General features: G+C 34.6%; 1 protein-coding gene across 3 annotated transcripts; it reads left to right on the plus strand.

Moving 5' to 3' along the window:
- The first annotated feature begins 6,417 nt into the window (after window positions 1-6,417).
- Window positions 6,418-24,796, plus strand: LOC143464445 (E3 ubiquitin-protein ligase XIAP-like). 3 transcript variants are annotated; one of them, XM_076962208.1, is made up of 14 exons: window positions 6,418-6,559; window positions 9,559-10,111; window positions 10,696-10,865; window positions 12,343-12,383; window positions 12,490-12,779; window positions 14,192-14,262; window positions 14,379-14,475; window positions 14,611-14,681; window positions 14,973-15,055; window positions 17,232-17,417; window positions 17,505-17,619; window positions 18,366-18,478; window positions 18,587-18,735; window positions 23,027-24,796. In XM_076962208.1, exons 2-14 carry the CDS (start codon window positions 9,610-9,612, stop codon window positions 23,302-23,304), a joined length of 2,166 nt encoding a protein of 721 aa, XP_076818323.1. In that variant the 5' UTR covers window positions 6,418-6,559; window positions 9,559-9,609; the 3' UTR covers window positions 23,305-24,796. The 3 variants fall into 3 exon arrangements, with proteins under 3 accessions (XP_076818323.1, XP_076818324.1, XP_076818325.1); XM_076962209.1 differs by having other exon boundaries at window positions 18,602-18,735; XM_076962210.1 differs by lacking the exon at window positions 18,587-18,735 and having other exon boundaries at window positions 23,027-23,757.
- Window positions 24,797-24,871: the final 75 nt, after the last annotated feature.

Raw genomic sequence — 24,871 nt, forward strand, 5'->3', positions numbered from 1 at the left:
TATCTGATGAACATTTTTGTCTGGTTGCATCGAGAAATGCATGCAATTGTATATGATGCTTTATACATTTTTTGTTGGGTAACGTTATTTTAGAATGTGTCACTTAGGCTAAAACAATAATTTCAACTGGACAGTTTTTATTTGAAAGTTTTATTTTAATGCAGTTAATAGCTGATTTTATTAACTTCAAATAATTCAAAGTGATTTTATTTATTAGTCTGTTTAGTTTTTAGTTTATGAATTTCCACTGTCTTCGTCTATTTAAATTTACTATTTAATATTTAAATAAGTTGTTGTTGATATAGTCAACAGTAATGTATGCTCTGGATCTAAAGGCCAATATGTCACAAAAGTGCTTTAATGTCGAAAAAATTGAAAATTAGGATAATGGCTTGACATCATTTTTTGGTTTAGCAGCGTTCCCAGTTTTAAAAGGCTTTTGCAAAAACTGGTTTGCTACAGGTTTTGTGTCACTTGTATAAAAAATACTTGTAGTTTTTATGAGGTAAATTAGGTTTGCAATAATTTGGGGTTTCTAGCTTTGTGTTATTGGGTCATTCCATGGCTAGTAATAGAGACATGGAACCCACCTTCTCAGATTTCCACTATTTCTGCATATATATATATGTTGTTCCAGAGTAAATTCTGCGTACGGGAATGCAAAAACTATTGAAATCTGCCCAGTAGGAGTGTGCCTCAAGGATGATTATTCGGGTTTGTACGAATCCGAACATCATAAAGGTTGACACAAACGAATCCCAAATTTATTCGTGTCAGCACTAAATGATAAAATTTCATCAAATATTTGCCAAGTTTTCCTTGTAACGTGACGTAATTGCTAAAAGTTAATGGTCAAATGGTGATTTGAGAAGCAAAATTCCAAGTAAATGACCTTCAGTAAGAAAATCTAGTTTAGCTTAGCCAGGAAAACAGATCATCATTTTTTTTCAAAATTCGATAAATTTGTATTGTATTCAGGTTTGCTTTCGTTAGTATTTGTGTTCGCCCAAATTTTTCTTAGAGACGATATTTGGCGAGTCTACTCAGGTTTGGGCTGGTATCGGCTTAACAGTTCCAGGGTTATGAAGGCTCAAAAACCAACATCTTTGATTTTTTTTAAACGCTCATGGATGAAGTTTATACTGTAGATAAAAGTAATTGGTGTGCATTTTTGCTGTACAAACTCGGGCTAATCCACAATGCCCTTCCTTCGTGCTATGGCCACCAGAAACCGGGCTCTTGCCCAGGACAGGGTTTCTTTTATGGTGGGTTTCTTTTCTCATCCTCTGATGTACAGCATTGAAGTAATTTTCATTTATCAGTTGCTTGAACACACCACCTGCTTGTCTGCTTAATTTTTCACTTTTTCAACTTAAGTTTTATGGATTTAACTAATTATATATAGGTTTAGTTTAGTTTAAGCCTTTTCGGCTTTGTCACTTTTCCCTGTTCATTGGCGCGTGTTAGTAACAACTGGCTTGATTTTTCGTCCCCACCGCGCTTTTGGCGAAAAATAAAATGATTGATTGAATGTATTGAAAATTGTTATTGTGTATTTTGTGACACAACTTGTCACGTTAAAAAGCTTTCTCTTATTCATCATCTTATTACATGTGTTGTTATCCAACTTATAGTTTACACAGTTTAACCACTTGAGGACAAAATCAGTCATGCATAACACCTGTCTGTTATGTATCTTTAACTTCAAATACCTCAAAACCCCTCCTTCAGTTTTGCTTAAACTAATTTCTACAAAGAGCAAATGACCTCTAGTTTTTATTTAAAGATCAAGTTGATAAGATATTTTATTACAAAATGTCAATATAACAAAGAAAATGTAAGTTTACATCACTAAATAATCACTTCATATATTTCATGTTACGATTGTCGTTAATATAGTGCACCTGCTATGAAACTTGAACATGTATGAAGGTTATATGTGTTTATTATGTTTGTAATTCAATAACCATTAGTGTATGTTTTACAGACATTTCTTGTTTAAATAAAATGTCTGTAAAACATCTATCTTACGCCTATGTTTATGGTCATCCCAGTACCGGGGTTACTTTGTACATGTCTTGGGTCATCTCGGACAGTAAGTTTTACAGATGTTTTGCAAACGTTTATAACATATTTACAAATGTTTATTTAACAAATTACAGAATGACAAATTTTCTTTTAGATTAGGGGGTGGAACATCTTCTTTATCAAATACGTCATCAGTTGAGAGCGTTGTTTCGGAGGTCAATGATTCGTCACTGGATGAAATTTTGCCAAAATTTTTCGTTATGCTTGCCTTCTCTTTTTTTTTTTTTTGTTAAGTAACTTTTTTGTTTTCTTTTCCTCTTCCAAAATGGTTTTCTTAGGCGTGTCATTAGCAATTAAAGGTTTCCCTCTTTTCCTTCCTTTTCTAGAATCTTTTTTTCGTGGTGGAGCTTTAGGATACATGGTCTTATGCATTCCGGTGTAATTTTGGTATTAGAACAGGAGACGTTGGATGGTCCTGAAAGCTGCTCACTATTTGGGTTTGTATCAAACTTCTGTTCTTGGCTGGAACTAATAGAAGTCTCTTTTTGAACTGCAGCAGCTTCTTCAAGAAACAAATTTTCTGCTGGTGCTGAAGATTGAGAGTCAGGACGGTCGGAGACAAAAGAGCACAAGACGTTATGAACTATGTCCGAAACTATGTTCTGATAAAAAGGAAAGATGCCAGTGGAAAGAAAGCCCGACTTGGTATTCACGGGTGTCGCGGCTTGGTCCCAAACTTGCATGGGTATTCGTGGAAGATAGTAATAATGTTGAGATGAGTTGACCTGGGTGAGCAATCATCCAATCATCAATGCCTTGATTTACAAAGGTTTTAAATAGGCCAAATATTGTTTTGTCAAGTGGTTGAAATTTGTTGGAGGTATGCAGAGGCAGTGTTAGCAAAACTATCCCATTGTTTGTGGCATAGTCAACTCCTTTAATGCTCAAATGCGACTCATGGTTGTCCGTGATGAGTAGCACCTTGTTGTCTTGCGAGCATCTGGTAAATTTGACAAAAAATGTTAAAACATTAATGAAATTTTCTGATGTCATCCTTCCTGATTTGTTTGCCAAAGCCATCGGTCTACTTGGAAGTTTGCAAAGCATGAGTACACTAGACTTATTTCTGGTCAAAAAGACAAACTTTCCATATCTAAGAAAGTAAAAGCACCTTAATTTGCTTTGTCTGAAAGAATTGCATGTGGAATTTAGAAAGAAGTCTCCAGAATTAAAAATAAAGTGTCAAAAGTCTGCCCAAAGTGGTATGTGGTAGCAAGTTTTTCTGGAACACATGTTGTAGTGTGTGTATTACCCATCAAAATTAAAAATTATGAATTGATGCTGCTGGATTAAATTAAACTTACAAAGATATAATGGCTATGATGGTTTAAAACTGCATGCTTGAAAAATTTAGTCGATGTCCATCTTCCTCCCTAATAAGTGACTATCTAAAATCTTTGTTTGAAGATCCTGATGGTGTGTCATATTTAAAAACCCACCACCATATGTTGGCTTGCTGGTGAGTACAAAAATTATAAATGTTTTTAAACTTGCTTTTTCATGAGTTAAGGAGTTTGGAGTTCCTGGATCGTGGTCATTTCAGACCACTAGTCATGACAAGGTAGCTTGTGACGGAATAGAGGCTGCAATCAAACAAGCTTAGAACTGCAAATGAAAGCATGCGCAGATAGGACAAAAACCAAATAACAGATGTTCAAGATATGTTAAATTTTTGTATGATGGATTGATGGTGTTTCCTAACATTTGCTTTGAACTTTTTGCTACTAACAACATTGCATGTGTCTCAACTATTTTAGAAAACCGTTTTCAATTGGGATCAACTTAAAAAGGAACTCGTTCAGTTCATTTCTTTCAGCCTCTGTTTAGTCAGGTCATTCATTCATTTATTTTATTTTTTTTGTCGAAAGTGCGGTGGGGACGAAAAATCAAGCCAGTTATTACTAACTTGCGCCAATGAACAGGAAAAAGTTACAAAGCCGAAAAGGCTTAAAATTTGCTCAAGAAAAATAACGTTAATAATTACTGGTAACAACTAGCACGGCCACTAAACCTATACTTAGTTAAATACATAAAACTTAAGTGAAAAAGTGAAAAATTAAGCAGACGAGCAGGTGGTGTGTTTAAGCAACTGATAAATGAAAATTGCTTCAATGCTGTACATCAGTGGATGGGAAAAGAAACCCACCGTAAAAGAAACCCCATCCCGGGCAAGAGCCCGGTTTCTTGTGGCCATAGCAGTAAAGAAGAGCGTTGTTGGTTAGCCCGAGTTTGTACAGCAAGAATGCACACCTATGATAAATAATCTTTGGAAGATGTGATGAAAATACTGCTTGTTGCAAGATGGAATTTTCTCTGGTACATCGACAATGATGTATAGAAAAAGATGCCAATGCTGTCCAATAGATGGTAGTGCTGAAAGAACAACTCTTCTTAATCCAGAGCTGAAGACTTGAGTGGCGCTTATGGTGACGTTTCAATTCAGTAACTGGTTCCAGTCTTTTAACTTGAAAATATGTAAAAGTGATCTGCAGTAATTGCAGTAAATATCCGAAATAAATGTGTAATGTGTGTTGTAAATTTACAAGTTACTTAATTAATAAACAGACTGACGTATAATTTTCGTAGTCCGATTTGAAAGCAAAGCATTGGTGCAAAGTGCTTGATCTCCAACAAAGAATACTCTATCAAGTCGATGATGATTTACCAACCCAAATCAAGCGCACAAACACCACCATTCAGTATGTTGCTGTAAAGTTTCACCAACATTCGTATATTGGTTGTGTCACGGATGCTGATACGAAAACAGAAGTTTGACTTCATATTTCCAAGTGGACCAGCTTTGCCTTATCATTGGCTCCTGGGGTGCTATTTATGGTGGTTTTAACATTATGATATTGTATGCTGTATAAAGTTTCCATTGTTTCTAACATCCAGAGATCAATACCCCATTGCAAAAGCTGATGAAACTTTGATAGGCAGGAAAAGGCAATATTTTAAGCGCAGCTAAACATATTTTCCTAATGACTTTACAGTTGGAGTTAAAGTTTGCGTGATTTTTTATCGATTAGCTAAAAATTTTCATGATCACATTCTTTATGCTCTTTTTTTGTAATTTGTTTGTTTTTTTTACGTTCATTTGATTTTATCTAGGATCAGTGCCTTTGTTGTTGTTTGAGCCCATAATGTAAATTTCTGAATATAAAATACTGATGCGGTAAAAATTTTAGCTGGTTTTGTTTTGAATTATGTAAGTTATTTGCGTATACCATTACTCATAGCAATATAACTACAAACATAGACAATAGAAAAGTAATTAATATTCCATGTCAAAATTGTTCAGTTGAATAATTTACAAGATTAGCATAACTTTACATGTCAAATGGATATGCTCAGCTGCGTAAAACAATGGATGGCAATAAAATATCTAAGTTTTAAGAATTTGCACAGTTCACACTAACGTTAAACAGCTTATCAATAAAATAGATATTTGACTCGAACTTTAAATAGAAACAAGAGGCCATTTGCTCTCTGTAGAAATTTACTTGATCAAAATTGGAGGGGAGGGTTTTGAGATATTTAAAGTTCCGTAGGGTTGTTATGCATGGCTGTTTTTGCTCAAGTGGTTAAACTGTGTAAAATGTAAGTTGGATAATAAAACATGAAATAGAGTGATAAATGAGTAAGAGAATGCTTTTTAAATATTTAAGCTATGTCAAGAAATGCACAATATATAACCACTACAGTATAAACTTCACACTTGAGCAGTTTCAAAGAAAGGAGCAGTTTTAGAAAAGGTGGTTTTTCAATGAATTGTAAAGCTGCTGGCCCAATTTCAATAATTTTTGCATTCCTAAATGCAGAATTTAATCCAGAACAACATATATAATTATATATATATAAATAAGCAAAACTAGTGGAAATCTGAGTGGGTGGGTTTCATGTCTGTATCACTAGCCATAGAATGACCCTATTGCTGTAACAGCAGATTGACTTAATTTTGTGATATTTGGCTTGCAGAGTTGTACAAACACTATGGAAGATGATGGTTGTGTTTATGACAGGTATGTTATTTATTGAAACATATATTCTATCAACATACATTTCCTATGACTTATATTTGAAGTTGATATCAAGATAAACGATGGTTTTGTATAGGGCACTTGATCTACCAGGACAGCGCAGTGTTTACATTCAACCTGGCGATCCAGTGAAAGAATCATACAGATTAAGCACATTCGTCAAATTCCCTCAAGAATCTCCTGTCAACCCTTGCATTCTTGCTAAAGTTGGCTTTTATTACACTGGGTACAAGGATAGAGTGAAATGCTTTAGTTGCGGTTGGTTTGTGCAAGACTGGACACTTGGAGATGATGTGAAGTCAGTGCATTGGAGTGAATGCCAGATGATGAGAGGTGAAGAATGTGGAAATGAGGTTTTAGGTCCAAAAATGCGCAAACCTGCTCAAACAGCACAACCCATATGTCAACCACCACCGAGCACTAATTATCAGGTATTTTCACTATCTTTAAAAATTTGTAAATGTGCTTGTTCTTGTCTCAGTGGAAAAGACAAATGGCCAAGCTTGCATAATGCATATATTTCATAACTTAGAGCTGAATTGATTTTATATTGTCCTATTGTCGGTATGTTTTACCTGATGTTTTATTTCACTCGTTTCAATAAATGTTTACGATCATGGGTTTGACCCCAAGAATAGAGGCTCCGATATACTATAGAATTGCAATTGGCAATGAAACTGAAAAACAGAATGAGTATGTATTTGGACTGGGAGGAGAAGGCTAATTAGAATGTTGATGTCAACTGTAAAAGATCTAGCGTCCGCATATAGTAGGGATGTGTCGAACTCCAGCCCGAAAGCTGGGCACGAAAGTCACCATTTTGAAGTGTTCTCACAAACCCTGAGCTTAACTCTTAGTTTTAACCGAACGTTTGCTTTTCAACCAAAAAAAAAACAAAAAGTAATCATTTTACCAATATTTTCTAGCAGGCCTATAGTTTCTAATCTTGCTGTGCCCGTCATTACGTTAAAAAAATTACTGCATAAAATACATCACAAGCATACGCCTTAATTGTCACTGCAACGTTCCTTGTTCCTTTTTTCATTAAAAAGTTAAGCTTTATTCACAAAATAGTCTATGATTTAGAAAAAATCTCTTTGTGCAATAGCTACTCTCATTAAATCAAAACAAGTGCGAATAACGTTGACAAAGGCGTTGAATGTATAGCTAAAAGTATATCGATACCTTTCTTTTTTCACGAATCAGTTTTTTGTTTGTTTTATTATGTCGTCAGAGGTTCGAGTCCCAATAAGTTTAAAATTCAAAAGTCGTCTTCGCACGAGCCCGAGGTTTTTAATTTTTCTACACCCTATAGTATTTAGTAACGTCAGTGTCGCAAAGAAAAACCTAAAAACAAAACCTGTTTTTCTAAATACACTTAATTCTTTTGCAAATTGCATTAACGTTCGGTTGTTTTTTAGTTTATAGAAAATATAGAACGTATGTATGAGTTATTGCTTTATTAGAATGTTATTTCTTGCGATCATGTTTCTCTATTACTTTTTCTACTGAGGTGTTTTATATTGTACTAAATTGCACAACATAAGACTATACATACGAAGCAATCTGTAAAGCGTTTGTTCTCAAACTTTTTGTTATTATTAACCGTGGGCAGTAGTTCATTATTATACCCCAACCCTATTTCACTTTAGTTTTGTGAAAATCAGTTAATTTAAGTATAACTGAACTGCATGATCATACACAGTAGTTATGTATTCATCTACGTATGAAAAATGAAACTAAATCATTAACCAGCATAAGCTGGTAATCTACTTCTACTTTACTTGCAAATAAATAAATGAGTGAAAAAACACAACGGATAAGGGAATTCACCTTTTCAAAGAGCTGTCAAAAGTTACCTGGTATATTAGGTAAACCAATTTCATGTTGATTTTAAGTGTACGCTGCCCCAAACTACTGTGCCAGCCTTGTGCACTTTGTAGGCTACTTCTTTTTTCAGCCTAAATGTACCTTTCATTGCGCGATTTTTGCTTTACCCATGTAGGCCTACATTTGATCAATCATGTACTTTTGGCAAATCATGTGTACAGTTACCGAATCATGTACATTCGGTAACTCACGTACATTTATCGAATCATGTACATTTGGCAAATCATGTACATTTTTCAAATCATGCTTACATTCACAGAATCATGTACATTTGGCGATTCATGCATTTTTGGTAAATCATCTATACGTTTGATGATCTAAGTATACTTGGCAATTCATGAAGACATTATACGATTCATGCGTACTTTTATAGAATCATTTAGTGTTTTTGAAATGATGTTAATTCAGCAATTTGTGTATGTTTGTCTAATCACGCATGTATTTTGCAAATTGGTTTGCCTATGTTTAATTTACGAACACTATTTTCCAATCATTTGGCCATTTTACAGTTCATGGTATAAGTTACATGATTAAAAAAACGGACATTTGATTAACAAAACTGCAACCTGATTAAAGGAAACACCATTTGCCATTAGGCATTGTAACTTGCCAACAGCCAGTTTGCTTTGCAATTGTTATATCTGACTTAAAATGTCGTGGTTTGATTTAAAAAAATCAAGTTTATAAAACTGTAGTGTAATTGTAAATGTTGCAAAGCCATTTTAAAAATTGGCATATGAATCGTGCAACAGAAAAGCCCGTTTGAATTCCGGTTTTGAAGTTTGGCTTGTTGTTTCGTGATTGGAATCTATCAAATTACGTTTGATAACCCTCCAATCAAAGAATGAAAACAAAACATAATTTCCAAAGTTGCAATATAATTATTTTTGCGGCGTTGGCGTTCCATACTGTACCGATCTTAGATTTTTCTAGGGCAAGTTTGTTCCTCTTTCAGTGGCAATTATCCAATGGTGCAAAGTCAATGTGTTTAGCATACGGGAATCCCAAAATATAGAGATTTTCAGTTGAGAGCCTCAATAGCAATTTTAACGGAACACCAAATCGCTTAAGATCTTTGATAGGCTAACTGACCTACATAACGGTGAAATACTGAATTAGTCACTTCGTTTAATATTTTTTTTCTATTTCTGTTATTGGGTATAGTGGAATTAGTGGTCGTGCTAGTTGTTAATAGTTTAATACCATCAGATAAATTAATAAAATTTTATACAGTAGGCTACATGCATGAAATGCATCATATTTACCCAAGTACTATATTTAAAGGTAAATGCATTAGATAAGATGATAAAAGTATATTTTTAATATTTTACTTCATATATATTTTTTGGGCCAAGTACTCTAGTGCAAAAGAGAACTACCAAGGGATGCCTAGACCCCGCTACTCAAATTGTGTGGTCATCTGGTTGTGCATTTCTGCATTAGACCCTATTTTTTCGAAACCAGTCTTTCTGACATCAGTGATTTACTGTTGAATATTGAAATGTATATATATTATTCTTTTATTTTTTACTTTATGTAGATATCGGAACATTGCCATAAATCCAAGTAGGCACAGTATGTTTTTCTTACAATGTCAGTTAGTGAAGAAAGAGTATTTTATCCTGAGGATGTTCATGCCGGACAGTGGGATATTCATAGGATTTCTGAAGAAATCTTCCAATTCAGATCAAACATTTTGAAAAATTTGGATATCTGGTTAACGGAACTTTGTGAAATTTTTGCAAATCATTTATTTTCAACTGAAGATACCAAACAGAGTTTGTCTACCTTTCAACATGAAATAAAATCCCAATGCAAGACCAGTTATTTTGAAGCTGACAGTTTTTGTGAAAGCCATGTACTAACTCTTGTCAAAAATACAGTTTATCTTGTATTTCATGTATCTATGGCGGATTTCACACACATTTTAAATGATCCAGACTTTCATAACATTAAGCTGCTGACAACATTAAGCTTTTTCCTAAATTACAACAACATTCGGTATCGGAATCTGCTAGGTTCTGAAAAGGATAATATATGGTTTGCTACAAAAACTGATGTTGTTAAGCAAGTTATCAAGCGATTAGCAAAGAGTAAGTTATTTGTTATTACAAGAAATCTAACCATTACTGAAGTATAGTGTGTTTTTCAAGTTAATATTAAAAAGAGTGATCGTTTCTTTTTGAATACAAGGCTAGCATGCTCTCTTTTTTACATTAAATTCATACTAATTTTTTATGAGAAACTGTCGAGGCTTTTTTTGCAAGCTATTGTAAACTTTTGCACTTAGCCAAGTTGAAGTTATTTATAACTATGGTATAGTATGATAATCTTTATCTTCGGATTGTAGAAAGTCTTTGCACGACTTAAATCCGGCGATGATTCCTTATCTCTGTAAGTTACCGTTACCAAGCTAGCCCTTAAAGCAAGTTCTAATTGTCATCTTTTTATTTTTGTTTTTTGATTTTTTATATAGTATTGCCTGAGTTTGAGAACAGGAGCAAGTGTCGTTGATGCCTTGCCCAATGACATTACAACGCTGTAGTGTCCTAGATATTGAACACCAGCCACATTTTTTGCGAGGCCAATACTCGACTGCCAAGCTAACCCAGATATTTTTGATACTGGCTGCTGTAGCTACTTACAAGTTGACTAGTTTTGTTGTAATAATTTGCAGATACCTCAAATGACATTGAGTATGCTTATTTGTTGCCTTGTGCTCTTGAACTGGATGATTTTCATCTGCAGAAAGGTGTTCAAAAACATCTTATCAAATGCTGGTCTGATTTTTCCAGTGTTTGTAACAAGATAATGCAAACTTACAAATTTGTTTCTTCTGTTGTTCAGGTGGGAAAAACGTGATGTAAATGTATAGAAATACTGTAGTTTTGTCTTGTAGTTGTAGCACTTAGAAATAGGAAATAGAAGAAGGAAAGAAATAAAGGAAGGAAATAATAGAAGCTCTTAGAAATAGAAATAGGATATTTGATCAAACTCTAAATCAATACTGTTTAATGATCTAATTTTAAGTTTATATTTAAACTGTTATTGACAATAATAATAATTACTATTTATTGTAAAAATGAAAATACCAGGCGGCTTTACATTGGAAAGTATGGAGTATCACAGCGTATTCCTTACAGTATTGGTAAAAAGAGCATGACAAAAATTAATCATGTAAACAGAAAAAAATGTTAAGTACTGTAGACTAGCATTTTAGTACTGTACTGCATTGTAATGAGAAGAACTTTCATTAAAGGCAGACATTCAACATGCCAAAACGCATTGGCACAGGGCTATGTGATTTGCTAAATCTTGACGTAGAACTAGTGGAGTATCGGGAAATTAAATGACATATACCAGGACATGTAAATAAATTTGACGTTTTCTAAGGTATTTTTGAGTGTAACTGTTTAGTGTAGTGAAGGGACCATTAAATGGAAATGCTTCATAAATTTTGAGGATAAAGGTGCGGTTAGCTGGTTAGTTGATTCATAGGGAAAAGGAGTCGAGTTCAGAGTCAAGCTAACTAGATAGGCTTAAGGTTACTAGAGAATACTGCCAGAATACGCATTTCTAGTTATTGCTAACACACATTTTTGCCATATTCAGACCTCCTATTGTCACATTGACTGAAGGAAAGAATGATGAATAAGGTTGACTTTATTTTGATAGATAAAGTTGCCTGTGATACTAAAGGTTGTAAAGCAAGAGCCCAGGGAGATGGCATTGTGTAAGTTCCTAGATGTATGATGATAGCAATTTAGGCAAAGTTAAAAACAATAATTAAAACACATTTAAATATGTAAATGGAATGTATATTGTTAGCAGATTTTTTCATTAAATTATATTAAAGCAGCACTGAGAAGCTTCACAGCTTTAGGTTAAGTATCATAACAAAAAGAAAAATGGATAATTATAGTATTAAAATTAATTTAGTAAGAGTAAACAATTAATAAAACTTTAGAAAATTAGGAATAGAGAAGAGTAAAAGCTCTGTGGTACTGAGCAGGGATGATAGCTGCAGATGAAAGCATATAGGAAAGCTAAGCTTGCCACATGTTGAGGATTTGTGAAGCAAAGGGAGCTTATGTGGATACAATGGCCAAAGAAATATAAAATAATTTTTACAAGCATAACATAAACTGCAAGTTTGCACTCACTCTGGTGCTTTATTCAACCTATTAAGTTTGCATGATCTGAGCTGCTTTGTGTTCTGAATAACAATACATTAGCGTGATTGTTAAAAAAAGAAGTTAACTAACATAATTTTGCTGTCTCTAGTTTTAACATGATAATAATGTTGGTGTTGTTGTACTTACAGGAAGATTCGGTGATCTTAGCTGACGGAAGAGTCTATGACAGGTAAACGTTACTTTATCAGATCATGATAATTTTTGGTTTAATTCATGGAACAATAGCGCTAGACTTCATTAAATATTTCAAATGGTTCTAAATCAATTTTTTGTAGGGCACGTGATCCACCAGGACAACGCAGTCTTTACATTCCACCTGGCGATCCAGTGAAAGAATCATACAGATTAAGCACATTCATCAAGTTCCCTCAAAAATCTCCTGTTAACCCCAGCAATCTTGCTAAAGTTGGCTTTTATTACACTGGCTACAAGGATAGAGTGAAGTGCTTTAGTTGTGGCCTGTGTGTGGAACACTGGACACTTGGAGATGATGTGAAGTCATCAAGATGGCATAGGAATGATTGCCAGATGATGAAAGGAGAAGAATGTGGAAATGTTCCCATTGGTATTCATGAAAACATAGTTTTCACGTTTGATTTACATTTTTCTTTCTTTTCTTTTATTCTATCATACTGAAAAGTACAGTTTTGTGAAAATTAGCAATTCCAATGTGACAAACTTGGGTTCTTGTAGAGATGAACTTTTCACAAAACACACAGATCGCGTGAATAAAATACTTGAACATGCAACCATAGGCGGGGCAGTACTGCGGTACTATAGTACCGAATGACTGTACCGCGGAACTTTTTCAGTACTGGTTCCATCAGTATTTTTGAAAAAAAGTACCGAATTACTTTTTTCTAGGGATGTGCCGCGAGAAAGATTATTTGGGTTCGTGCGAACCCGAATATCATGAAGGTCGACACGAACGAATCCCGAATCTATTCGTATTAGAACCAAACAATAAAATTTCATCCAAAAGCTGTCAAGTCTTGCTTGTAACATGATGTAATCGTTAAACAAATCGCTTTGTTTCGAAAAATAGTGTTTAAAAACGATTGAAAAAGCAAAATCGTTAGGAAAACGACTGTCATTATAAATACTATTGACTCTAGTTCAGCTTTGTCGGTAAACTAGATCATCATTTTTAACAAAAGTCAGTAAATTTATAAGTAATATTGTATTCGGATTCGCCATTGTTGGTATTTGTGTTCGCCTGAATCTTTCATAAAGGCGATATTCGGCGAATCTATGCGGGTTCGTATCGGCCCATCCCTACTTTTTTCAGTTCAATTCAATTTCAATTTCAGTCGGTTCTCGGTACTTTTCACAAGATAATTTCATAATTGTAACAAGTATGTTTTCAAAATTATATGTTAATTAATCCTTACTACTAATTTTAGCATCTGTTGATTTTCGTTAATCTAGGAATATCAAGTAAAATTGCAAGCGATTAACGTCACATATGTTTTGACATGGAGTAACCTTTATCAAGGGCATAATTGCAGCAAACATTGCATTTGCAGCAGCATCTTTTACACAGAAAGTACCGGTATAGAGTACTGACAAAGTATCAAACTACTTTTTAAACTAGTATCGAATACCGGAATCGTCGGTACATTTTTTACCAAGTACCGGTACCGTTCCCGACGGTACTTCCAAAGTACCGACTGCCCACCTCTGCATGCAACATCAATAATTCGTAGAAAATGCAATGTGCCGATCGATTTTCAATGTGCCAGATAGTCTGCTGACATGAAATAGTATTCAGTAATTAGGTAGGCACCTATATTTATTTATTCAACAAAATAAAATCACTACTGAAACAAAGTTGTAAACACTGGGATGGGATCGACAGCATAACATTGAGTTAAAATTGTTAAAGTTCATTTTCATATGATGAAAATACAACTGTTAATTTTATAAAGAAATGTCATCTTCTTTTTGCCAATAGATAGTTTTTGTTCTTTTTTGAAGGAGGCATATTTGCTCGATTTGTAAGTCAGGGTGTACAGATGAGAGATAATTTGGCTACTGAAAGCAGACAAGTAAGTAAATGGGAATGTTCATCCCATTCTGTAACGAGAATAACAAAACTTTTATTGAGGGTTACTGTTATTTTGACATTGTCACGTTACATTCTCATGTTTCTTCAAAATTTCAGGCTTCAGGTGAATCAAAAAGCAATGTGTCAGAATCTCATGCCAATCTGCCAGTTGTATCAACAGTAAAACCAGCTGGAGAAGTTATTAATCAAACAGGTTTTTAGCGAAAGTTACCTATTTGTGAAATTTGACAGTTTGCAAGATCAGAGGGTAATTAAATACTTAGAACATTAGCTAGTTGACTATGATACCAGTAAAAATATGTTGCAAAGCTTATGTCTATTTTTTTAGGTTCAAGAAGGCATGAATCTGCTCAAACAGCGCGGCCAGTACGTCAACCACCACCGAGCACTAATTATCAGGTATTGCTATTATGTTTCACAAATTAGATGAATATTTTAGTGCCAGTTTATTTGGAAAGAACACTAATAGCTATGCTTGCGTATAATTTGAAACTCACGGCTAAATCAATTTGATTCATGTGTCATTTTCACCAGCTGAATTTGTTATGTGTTTTCTCAGACAGACTTCAAACTAGCATTTAAGCTTTTATATCTCGTAGAATGTTTGAATAACGTAATGACAACATATTTCCTGCTAGTTGTTCTATTTTGTTCTTATGTTTCAGTAAATGTTTTTTATTATACTTATAGAGAGAGGAACTTGCTACAATACCATCAGTTCATCACAAGCAGTTGGTAAGAAGTTTGGATCTCAGAAGGGAAGCAGACAGAATGTAAGTGGAAGCTATTGTTAGTAAGATAGTGTTAGTGTTTGGCTGATGTTATGAGTGTGCTTTGATCTATCTATTTATGTATTCTATTCATTCGAGCATATGTGCGATTTACTCGGTCAGTGTGTGTGAGACACAAATCAAAATTTTTCTTTGGTGGGATCTAGAGATGTCAAACTTTCATTGGAATTGGAACCAGTTACTACGCCTATTATAATGCCCGTCAGTTTTCAATTAACCCCAAGGATGTTTGGTCAGTGGTGAAAAAGTGATCAAGACCATTTGTTTTCACCTAGTTTTTCAAAAGAAATTAGAAATCCTGGCGAAAGTGTAAAAAGTGGAGAGAAAGTTGTTGAACTGTGTTGACTTTTTGAAATAAGTTTGGTCTATTGTGATGATTGAAATGTTTGTAATACTGCAAAATACTTCTTATTGAACTGTGATATCAATTTGGCATTTGCTTCAGCAATATCTCAAGAAATGAAGCATTTATAAACTCTTATGCGTAAAGCGCAGTGCAGCAAGCATTGTCGTGTTGTCTTGTAATAATGCAGTGTTTTAAAAATTCAGTAAAAACTGTGATTTGCAAAGGGTAACGTATTAAAAAATCTGAGTCTGCAAAAGTTTTGGTAAGCTGCCTGGTCTCTAAAATCAGGTGGCAGAAGACTTGATGTGGAGTAGTTTATAATATATCTGAAGCATTTCCAGTTGACCTTTTTAAAGTTCCAATGCTTCATTGGGGTGCTTGGGACAGATGTTATGAGTTTGCAAGTAGTGATAAGCAAGTGTTGATATTGGAACTGCGAGAACTTCTCAAGCACTCATCTGTTCAGTAGTTTTTTGTCAACATCAATGCTCGAGAACGCCAGGTCAGGGTTAGTTTCTGTTTCTAAGGAAAAAGTTGAAGAAAAGTCTATTATGTCTATTAAAAAGTCTATTATGCTAAAGAGAAGAGCCAGATTGTTGTGGCTGCCCAGAAAGCCAAACATTATCCGTCGATATTGATGTTGTTATATTCCCAATCAGCATATTGGCAGTTGAAGTCACCAGCGTATAAACTGGAAGAAAGGAACAAGGCCATCGACAAAGGTTACATTTGAGAGGATGGTGACTTGTAGACATTTAAAATGTTATAAAGAACTTAGTAAGACTAACCTATTTCAACGAAGTATGTTAATTGCATTTGCTACGTAGAGTTAATTTTAAATTGAGCTTAAGTTATATGTGATAACACTTTTTAACAAAGATAGGCCCATTGTGATTAACTTGGATTGAGACAACTTGCTTGCTCATGCATTTACTGCACTTTATTTTTGCGTTCCAAAAAATCACTCTCAGTTAAGCTCGAACACTTTCGCTTAAATGGACACAACATTCGCCTTTATTTTTATAAAGTTTGTGAAAAGTAAAATCTGTTTCTAGTAATAGTGTGGTTAAAGTGATGGTAGGTACAGTATGTGTTTGGATTAATTTCAGGAAACTTAACAAATTCAATAAACAATGATGGGTTAATGGAGTCAATATAAAGTTGGAACTTGATGTAAAGTTATTTCAGGAATACATATACATGTGTTCTAGTCTAGGATTCTAGAATAGCATTATACAAGAAACGGCTTTGAGCTCAAATCCAATTAGTTTCACATTTTTTTCCACTGTTTGCGTTAGTTTTTGGGAATAGTAATAAATGAAAACCATCTTGCATGCTTGCAGTTCTTACTAAACAATACACTGAGAGTATTGAACAGGTGACTCTGACAACATAAAAATAGTTTGTGGGAAAGGAAAGTACAATTGTGTCATCACATAATAACAAGAACTTTTAAGTAGGAAGAATTATCGTATCTCTTAATCCAATCATTTTTTTGTTTGCTTACATTGCGCAGTATGTAGTGATATAACAATTAGCAAGAAATATTACTGTATTATGGAAGAAAAACTGGGTTGTTTTAAAGACAATACTGAATAACTGGCCAAATAGTCTACATAGATATATGCCTAATTTATTTTACAATTTGTCGGGGTCTAGAGCTGCAAAGCATTAAATCAAAATAGAAACTGTTATTGAAATGACTACTTTAACGCATTTCGATTAACACCCTGGTAGACAATACTTATGTAAACTTTTCTAAATGCAAATAACCATCGGGTTACTGCTTTAATATACTCAGTACATTTGCAGGAGATCATTCTCTAATTGGGCGTTGGAAACAAGAACAGTCTATCCAAGTGATTTGGCTCGATCAGGGTTTTTCTATCTTGGCAACTTGGACAGAGTTCAGTGTTTTTCATGTGGTGGTGTCCTAAGAAATTGGAATTATGGAGACAATGTTCATGCTGAACACAGAAGGCACTTTCCTAATTGCAGGTAGCTTATTGTATACACAGTTACACACATTATGTAATGCATTTAACGTCAAAAGATCATTGTTTGTTGCATTGCTTTTGTTTATAGAATGGTTCAAGGGACAGATAGTAGAAACATCTCAATCCCACCTGGGGATAGGTTGGCACCTCCCGATCGACCAGCTGTGTTTCGTGAACCTCCTGATCCTTCAGAAACTGAACAGGTTTGCTTTGCTATTTTGCATGTTTTATGATTTATTAGTTCATATGTGTTTAGGAAGTAGGCATAATTTTCGTAGTGCGCTACCTAAAAGTTTTGTAAATTGTTTTACTTGTTTGCTCGGTCCTGGGCTTGCTTTGTTGCAAACTGGAGTTTTACAGCCGGTACTACCACTGTCATAGTGTGTTTTGACAAGGCATTAACGATGCTTTCTACTGTTCCATGGTCACGGTGAATATTTCCAGATTGGGGCAAAACTAAAAAAACCAAACGCATTAAATAAAAAACATTGCACAAAGACAGTTTGAATAATAAGGGATTTAGAGGTGAGGAATCATGGCCAAGTTTAGATCATGCAAAGGCTTTCATCAGTCCAAGGATGCAGATTCTCATACAAAGGCAACCGGAACAACTCTAATATGTTAACTCACTGTTACTGCTGATGTGCAAACTGCAATACAGTAATACAAATTTACTCACTTCAATCAAACCACTTTTTATCGAATGCTAATAGTTAAAAATTTATCAGTCGTATAACCTTTTTCTGTCTGTTAGTAACATTAGGTCGTCTGAGTTTATTTTCTCTCATTTACTTTATGTTACATGCCACACTCTGCCACAACTTTATATGCAATTCTTTGCACTTGGCTCAATATTTATTCATTGCTGCTGAAACCCTACTATTTGCACATATTTTACTCCTCACTATATGGAAAGGCTAAATTACTTTTTTCATATTATTTAATTCAGGTGGAAATGCAGCGTGTACGAAGTCAGCACAGTGATGCAATGGAATCCAGCATAGTTAGATTTGCGGTGGAAATGGGATTTGAACACCAAGTGATTTGTCAACTCATTACGAGGTATTAACCGTGTACAAACGTATGTCTAGTAACAAATAGAATTATTTTTAAGAGGGAAATTTTTTAACGTGTGTATTTTTATTGTTTGTTTTTCTCATCTTTTTGCATGCGACTTGAAAATAGAAATGAGATGTATCATTTGGTGGAAAGTCTGATTGAAGATCTCACTCCCTCTCCACCATCTGATCATTCTGACTCAGGCATCACTGCTCAGGCAACTGAAGAGCCAATGGAATGGCAATATTCAATGCCAAATGGTGATTGACCATAATATACAGTATGACACAAAATGAAAATTACAGATTTTCAATTACACTTTCAAGGTTTTGAGTAAGCCTGTACCGAATCGTGTTTTTTGGAAAAATAGTTGGCCAAATCCTGCCATCTAGTATTGTAGTTATTCGTATCACAAAAATAAGCAAAACAGTGCTTATACACAGGGGCGGGGTACTATGACACTTTATCGAAAGACACTTTATCGAACGACACTTTATCGAACGACAGTTAATCGAACCGACAGATGATCGAACGACAGTTAATCGAACCGACAGTTGATCGAACGACACTTTATCGAACCGACAGTTGATCAAACCGACAATATCCCATCCGACGCTTCGCAGACTCGTCAAAAAAATTAAGCGGGAACAAGGTTCCAACGAAATGTTTATTGAGCAATTGAGTGCTGGAATTGATGGCCCACCTCGGAAGAAGCGCTACGACGCTGTCAACCAACGGCTGAAGAGCATAGTCGAAAATTATGACTCAACGAATATTGACATAAAAAGTTATCTTCGAGCAATTGCACACAACTTGTAATTAAATGAATGCGATTGAAATGTGCACTTCGTCAGTTGTCGTGCTTTTAACAGTGCATATCGTCAGTTGTTTCGATAAATTGTGGTTCTTTTAATAAATTGTCGTTCTTTTAACAGTGCATATCGTCAGTTGTTTCGATAAATTGTGGATCTTTTAACCCTATCCTAACCAGGCTCGCGAGTTTACTAAAAAAACTAGGTGTGGCCGACCCCGCACACACATTTGCAATCGTTAATTACTAGAAAACTATGCGTCGTAGACTGATGAGATTTTTACAGGTTAGTAGAAACATCATCTGGCTTCCTGTATACATCATAATTGTAAAACTAAAGAAAGTGAATTTAGTGTAAATTAGGTATTTCTAAAAGTGACACATTTCTAGAAATTCTTCTTGTTACACCGCGCCCCCGCTGTGAAAAGAGAACGAAAGAGAATAGTTAGTCAAGTTATTGGTGCGTAAATGAGTAAACGAAAACGTTACGCTTCAATGCGGAGAGAGCAAAATTATATAAATATCACAATATCTCAAAAATTACAAAATCCAACTTTATCAAACAAACATGGACAGATAGCTGAACATTTTTTATGAAAAGTCACCAAATTTTAATTTTCTACAGCAAACAATGCAACTGTACGCCACGTTTTGCTATGACTGTGTGCGGGAGAAGCAACAGTCGATTCGATCAACTGTCGCTTTGATCAACTGTCGGTTCGATAAAGTGTCGTTCGATCAACTGTCGGTTCGATCATCTGTCGTTTCGATCAGCTGTCGTTCGATTAAGTGTCGTTCGATAAAGTGTCTTTCGATTAGGTGTCGCGTCACGCAGGGGCGGATTAGCAAACTGAACCAGCCCAGGAATTTAAAAATGCCAGAGTGGCTCTTGTCATTTTCACATTAAAAAAATTGAGACTAAAATGATTAAATCAGATATAAACGTGTGTATACAGAAAATTAGCTCATTTTTCGCAAGAATTCTGCGCTTTGTAATGCTGGCTTACGCTAGTTAAATTGGGACTGTGAATGTCATTCGAATACGAGCGAAAACTTGAAGCTTAATACACAAAAAAGTTAGTCTATAAAATACCCATAGCTACTTCAATTTGCCTAGAGTTCTTTCATATATACAAAAAACAGCAAAGCAGCCACACCACTGTTTCAAACGACCTTCAACTTTCTCAAATGGAAAAAATATTTTTACCAGTAGATATTGTTGATTTTACTAACTGAGAGTGATGTCTGACATATTTTATACTGCAACGACTTTACAAACCAAGAGTAATTTTGACCTAATATTGGCACAAAATGGCGTTTGCAAACAAATCTTGACTCTTTGGAAATGGCAAAGCGGAATTTACTAATTGATTTTGACCTTCTGATGGATGATATGCTAACTTTTGCAAAAAGTTCGCAAATGCTCATCAAACTCTGAAACACTATTTCATTTTCTCGCGCTTCTCTCAATACCACCTTTTCACATTTTATTTGTCTTTTTTTCTATTTCTTAAAATACAGAGATAAATTTTTTTAAATTTTGGATATTTATACCGAATATATTTCATTTTCACTGTATAAAACAATGCATAGATATTATATACTGTGCTAGGAGCCTGAATCAAGCTAATCATCTTATGTTTTCTTTCTAACATCTAAAGGTAAAAATTTCGTACAAATTATTTTCACAAGGTAGCAGCTTGCTTACACAATTACTTGAAACTTTCGTCTCAGTTCCTCTACAGCTTGTAGAAAATTCTTCTCTTTGTCGAGGATTTTTAGTTAATACATTTGGCTAGGTTGGCCAGTTATTAGCTTATTTCTCTTTCTGCAGCGTCGATCACAACTTGCACCAGGCAAACAAAAGATTACCTACGGTAGACTAGACGAACGGATATGAAAGAATCTCATTCTGTCACTACTTTGCCCAGCCATTTGTGCATCAGACCTAGGCAATAAAAAATAAGTCATAAATCTGGCCCAATAAATTCTGCACATGTTGCAGTATCCCTTGTTCTTTTTGTTGTAACGATATTCTTCCACTGAACTCATTCAGCTTTTGCAAAGAAATCTATCTTTTGTTCCATGCCATCAATAAAAAAGTCACTGAGATTTGAAAAAAACTTGCATATTTTTCTCTTAGGTACTAGTTGTGTTTATTAAGTTAACTAAAAATCCTCGACAAAAGGAGAATCTTCTGGCTAATTTTTTTATGAAATATGTTGGATATGGCATTGCTTGAAATTAAGCCAATTAGTTTTCGTAAATTTTCTTGTTGTTTATTGAGCAATTTGCAAAATAAAAATGACTTTTTTGTCCCATTTTGGATAACTACGAAGACCTAGATCGAACAGTACGTATAAATCCTTAACAGTGCATTAATTAAGCAGTAATCTTAGAAAAATTTCCTTGGAAATTTAAGTGCTCATCTTAAAACAAAATTTGAATTGATATTTGCAAGGTTTAAATATCAAAGGGACGAGTAAATTGACTGACCGAACAAACAGCAAAAGGTGATCTTCTAAAATGGCGTCCTTTTTTCTTGCGTTTATTGTTGTTCAACAAAAATTGTAATTTGTTTTTGGCAAAATTATGGTAGGCAAGCTTGGCATAGTATCTTAGGCCAGTTAATCTTAAAGTATTTTTGTTTCCATTCCAAGTGTAGCCACAATAGTTGACCAACTAATTTTGTTTAACTAAAAGTGTTTGTTGATGACGCTACCAAAGAGGTTTTCAGTGGCGTTGTAGGCAGCCTTTTTAATTGATTTTTCTGCGTTCTGTAAGATGATTTTCCACAGAAACGGGATTTCGGTCCTTAGGATGGAGTTTCTTTTTTGCAATTTTCTTTAAACATCCATTTGTTGTGCACTTAAAATATTCATTGCCGTTTCATGTGTCACGTCTTTGGGTAACTATAACATTGTCAATAAACCGTTTCTGAATGACAATCCGAACCGCTCTGTCTGCCAATTTAAGTTGTCCTTTATTTACTCATGTATGTTGATTGTTAGTATAACAAAAGGAGATCAAATGTAAAATCAAATTAAAACCTAGTTATGAAGCAGCAAAATCCTGGAAAAATTTCTAGTTTTGGGTCCTTTTTTTTTCAATTGAAATAAAACAGAACACAAAGTAATCCAGTCTTTTGTTCAGCCTAATATGTCAAAAAGAAGGTGGCAATGTAATGCTCTTAAAACAAAAATCAATTTAGTGCTATCTTGTGACTGAAAGAAATTACAGCAAAATGAAACGTTTTAAGTGTATTGGCTCGTCGTCTTTAGTATGGCATGGCTACTTTTATTTCTTTCGGAATGTAGTGTTGCATGTTTGCCTTTCCATAAACGATACCATTTGCACAATTAAATGATGGATTTTCACACATCATAGCGTGCAGTTATCTCTGTTTGTTTTGCAAGAGTTATTGCTACGAAGGATGCGCTTGAGTAATTTTTTTGTCGAAGTCAATGCCTAAATTGAAAACCAAAGCATTTGTTTCAATGTGCCATATAAAATAGAATATGTGTACGCAACTTCATTAAGTTTTTTAATGGGTTATGGATTATATTAATTTTTTTCAATATCTAGTTATATTACAAAATTTCGCTTCTAAAGCAATATTTTATGCAGGAAAACAACTGGGAGTAAACGCACGTAAAACTAAATGTGTATCACCTAATATCACTTTTGATCTTTTGTCAATATATTAAAGTTTCAGTAAGCTTTTAAAATGATCTATTTAGACGCCACTCCATCATTGGAAGCTCGTATTCGAGAAGAAGAAAGAAAGAAAATGGAAGAAGAAAGAAAGAAAATGGAAGAAGAAAAAAAGAAAATGGAAGAAGAAAAAAAGAAAACGGAAGAAGAAAAAAAATGCAAAATTTGCTTGGATCAAATGGCTGATGTGGTTTTTGTTCCATGCGGTCATCTTTGTAGTTGCACTGAATGTGCACAAGCTCTCAGAAAATGCCCAATATGCAGAATGAAGATTGAAAAATCTATTCGTACTTACATGTCGTAAGAAGTCGGCGCGTCTACGTGGTCTACTTGTGACCACCCCCTAGTGTGCGTTACTTTGACGAAGTTAGGGGCTTGCGGACTGAGTTTCAAACACTCCAGGTTTAAACTAAATTAGCATGATCGTTAACATTTGGTTTTTAGTAGCACATCTCGGTGACAATTTCGATATGCAATGGCTAGGAAATCGTCATGGAAGTACCCTTTGCCATCTTTCACGAAATCTTTGTAGATTCATTTACCTAGTGCTGCCACGTTAGGTTCGCGCTGGATTTATTATCTTCGGTCCAACATGCAGTAACAGGCAATTACTACGGTTTTTCTTTCGGAAATGTTTTCATAAGTTAGTGTAAAATTTGATTTTGTTTTCTAATTTAAGCTCTGCGCTAATCATTGACCAAGTAACGATAATCCACAGAACTTAGCTGTGTCGCATTTTTCTTCTGTAACTAGCCAAAGTTAGATAATGCATGTAAGTAGCCTAATAATTAAAATTACCTCTGTTTTCTAACAGAAATACCTGGTCATCGGACTGTGCGCTGAACTTAGTTTAACCTCCCAGTTTCTTGTTGGCGTGACCAGGTTATTTTCTTGTCGTCTTCACAGTAAGCACATTGAAATTTTCATCCAAGTTCGTTTTGGTTTCAATCTGCAGAGGGTTTGCACTGTTTGTCAGTCTTAACTTATGTTATTTGGACTTAATTTACCTGCCGAATTAATGATCTGACTCCGTGGTTGCGTGCGGTTAGAATTCTCGAACCTTACGTCTACTAACCGCAAACTCTTACGATTAACAGATACCGTTTATCAGAAACAATCCTTTATTGTAGGAACTGTACAGATTCCGATTATTACACAATCACAAAATTAGCATTCACCATTTAAAACAAGTCTAACGAATTACAATTTACGCGAATAACGTAGTACGTTCGTACGATTCTGTATCTCTCTGTCTGAGCGTTTACTCGCACAGAAGTTTGAGCTTATAACAGCGTGGAGCGATGTGAACGGAAATATTTGACACAAAATACACGAACATTTCAAAATGTGCGAACGATAAACACAAAGCGTTGGCAATGGGAATTACATTCAGTTAAAACTAGGATGTTATGTAATCACCTGGTAACGTACTAAACGGCGTTTTCACATAAAGTTATTTAGAGCAAGTTTCCAAATATTAAATGACAATTGCAGTTTTACCAATAAACAATATTTCAATAAGTAAATGGCGAATACGTTCCCACGAATGATATATTGGTATTGAAAGTGGCTCCCAGGCCACTACAAATCCAATATTTCGTTCACCAGTGGCTCATATGTACGCACCGACTGTTTAGAGTTTAGACAATATACCTTCAATGTGCTTCATAATATTGGTTTCCATTTCGGTGACCAAATCAAGTTCTACTTTGTATAAATACTCTACTTCAAAGTTTCTTTGCTACTGTTTTATTGATTTGTTATTATTTTCATTAACCATTGCTTTGTAAATCATTTGTGCTGTTTTCCATACAAATAATTTCAGAAAAAATAACAAAACAGAAACTCAAAAAAATAATAAACGCAAAACT

Source organism: Clavelina lepadiformis, chromosome 7, assembly GCF_947623445.1.
Source record: "Clavelina lepadiformis chromosome 7, kaClaLepa1.1, whole genome shotgun sequence".
In the NCBI taxonomy this organism is placed as follows: Eukaryota; Metazoa; Chordata; class Ascidiacea; order Aplousobranchia; family Clavelinidae; genus Clavelina; species Clavelina lepadiformis.

Excerpts from the sequence above, each read along its gene's own strand:
- LOC143464445 (XM_076962208.1), top strand. The coding sequence starts at position 9,610 with ATGTCAGTTAGTGAAGAAAGAGTATTTTATCCTGAGGATGTTCATGCC. Across the intron at positions 12,780-14,191 it reads ATGTGGAAATGTTCCCATTG|GAGGCATATTTGCTCGATTT; the intron begins GTATTCATGAAA and ends TCTTTTTTGAAG. Across the intron at positions 14,263-14,378 it reads TGGCTACTGAAAGCAGACAA|GCTTCAGGTGAATCAAAAAG; the intron begins GTAAGTAAATGG and ends TCAAAATTTCAG.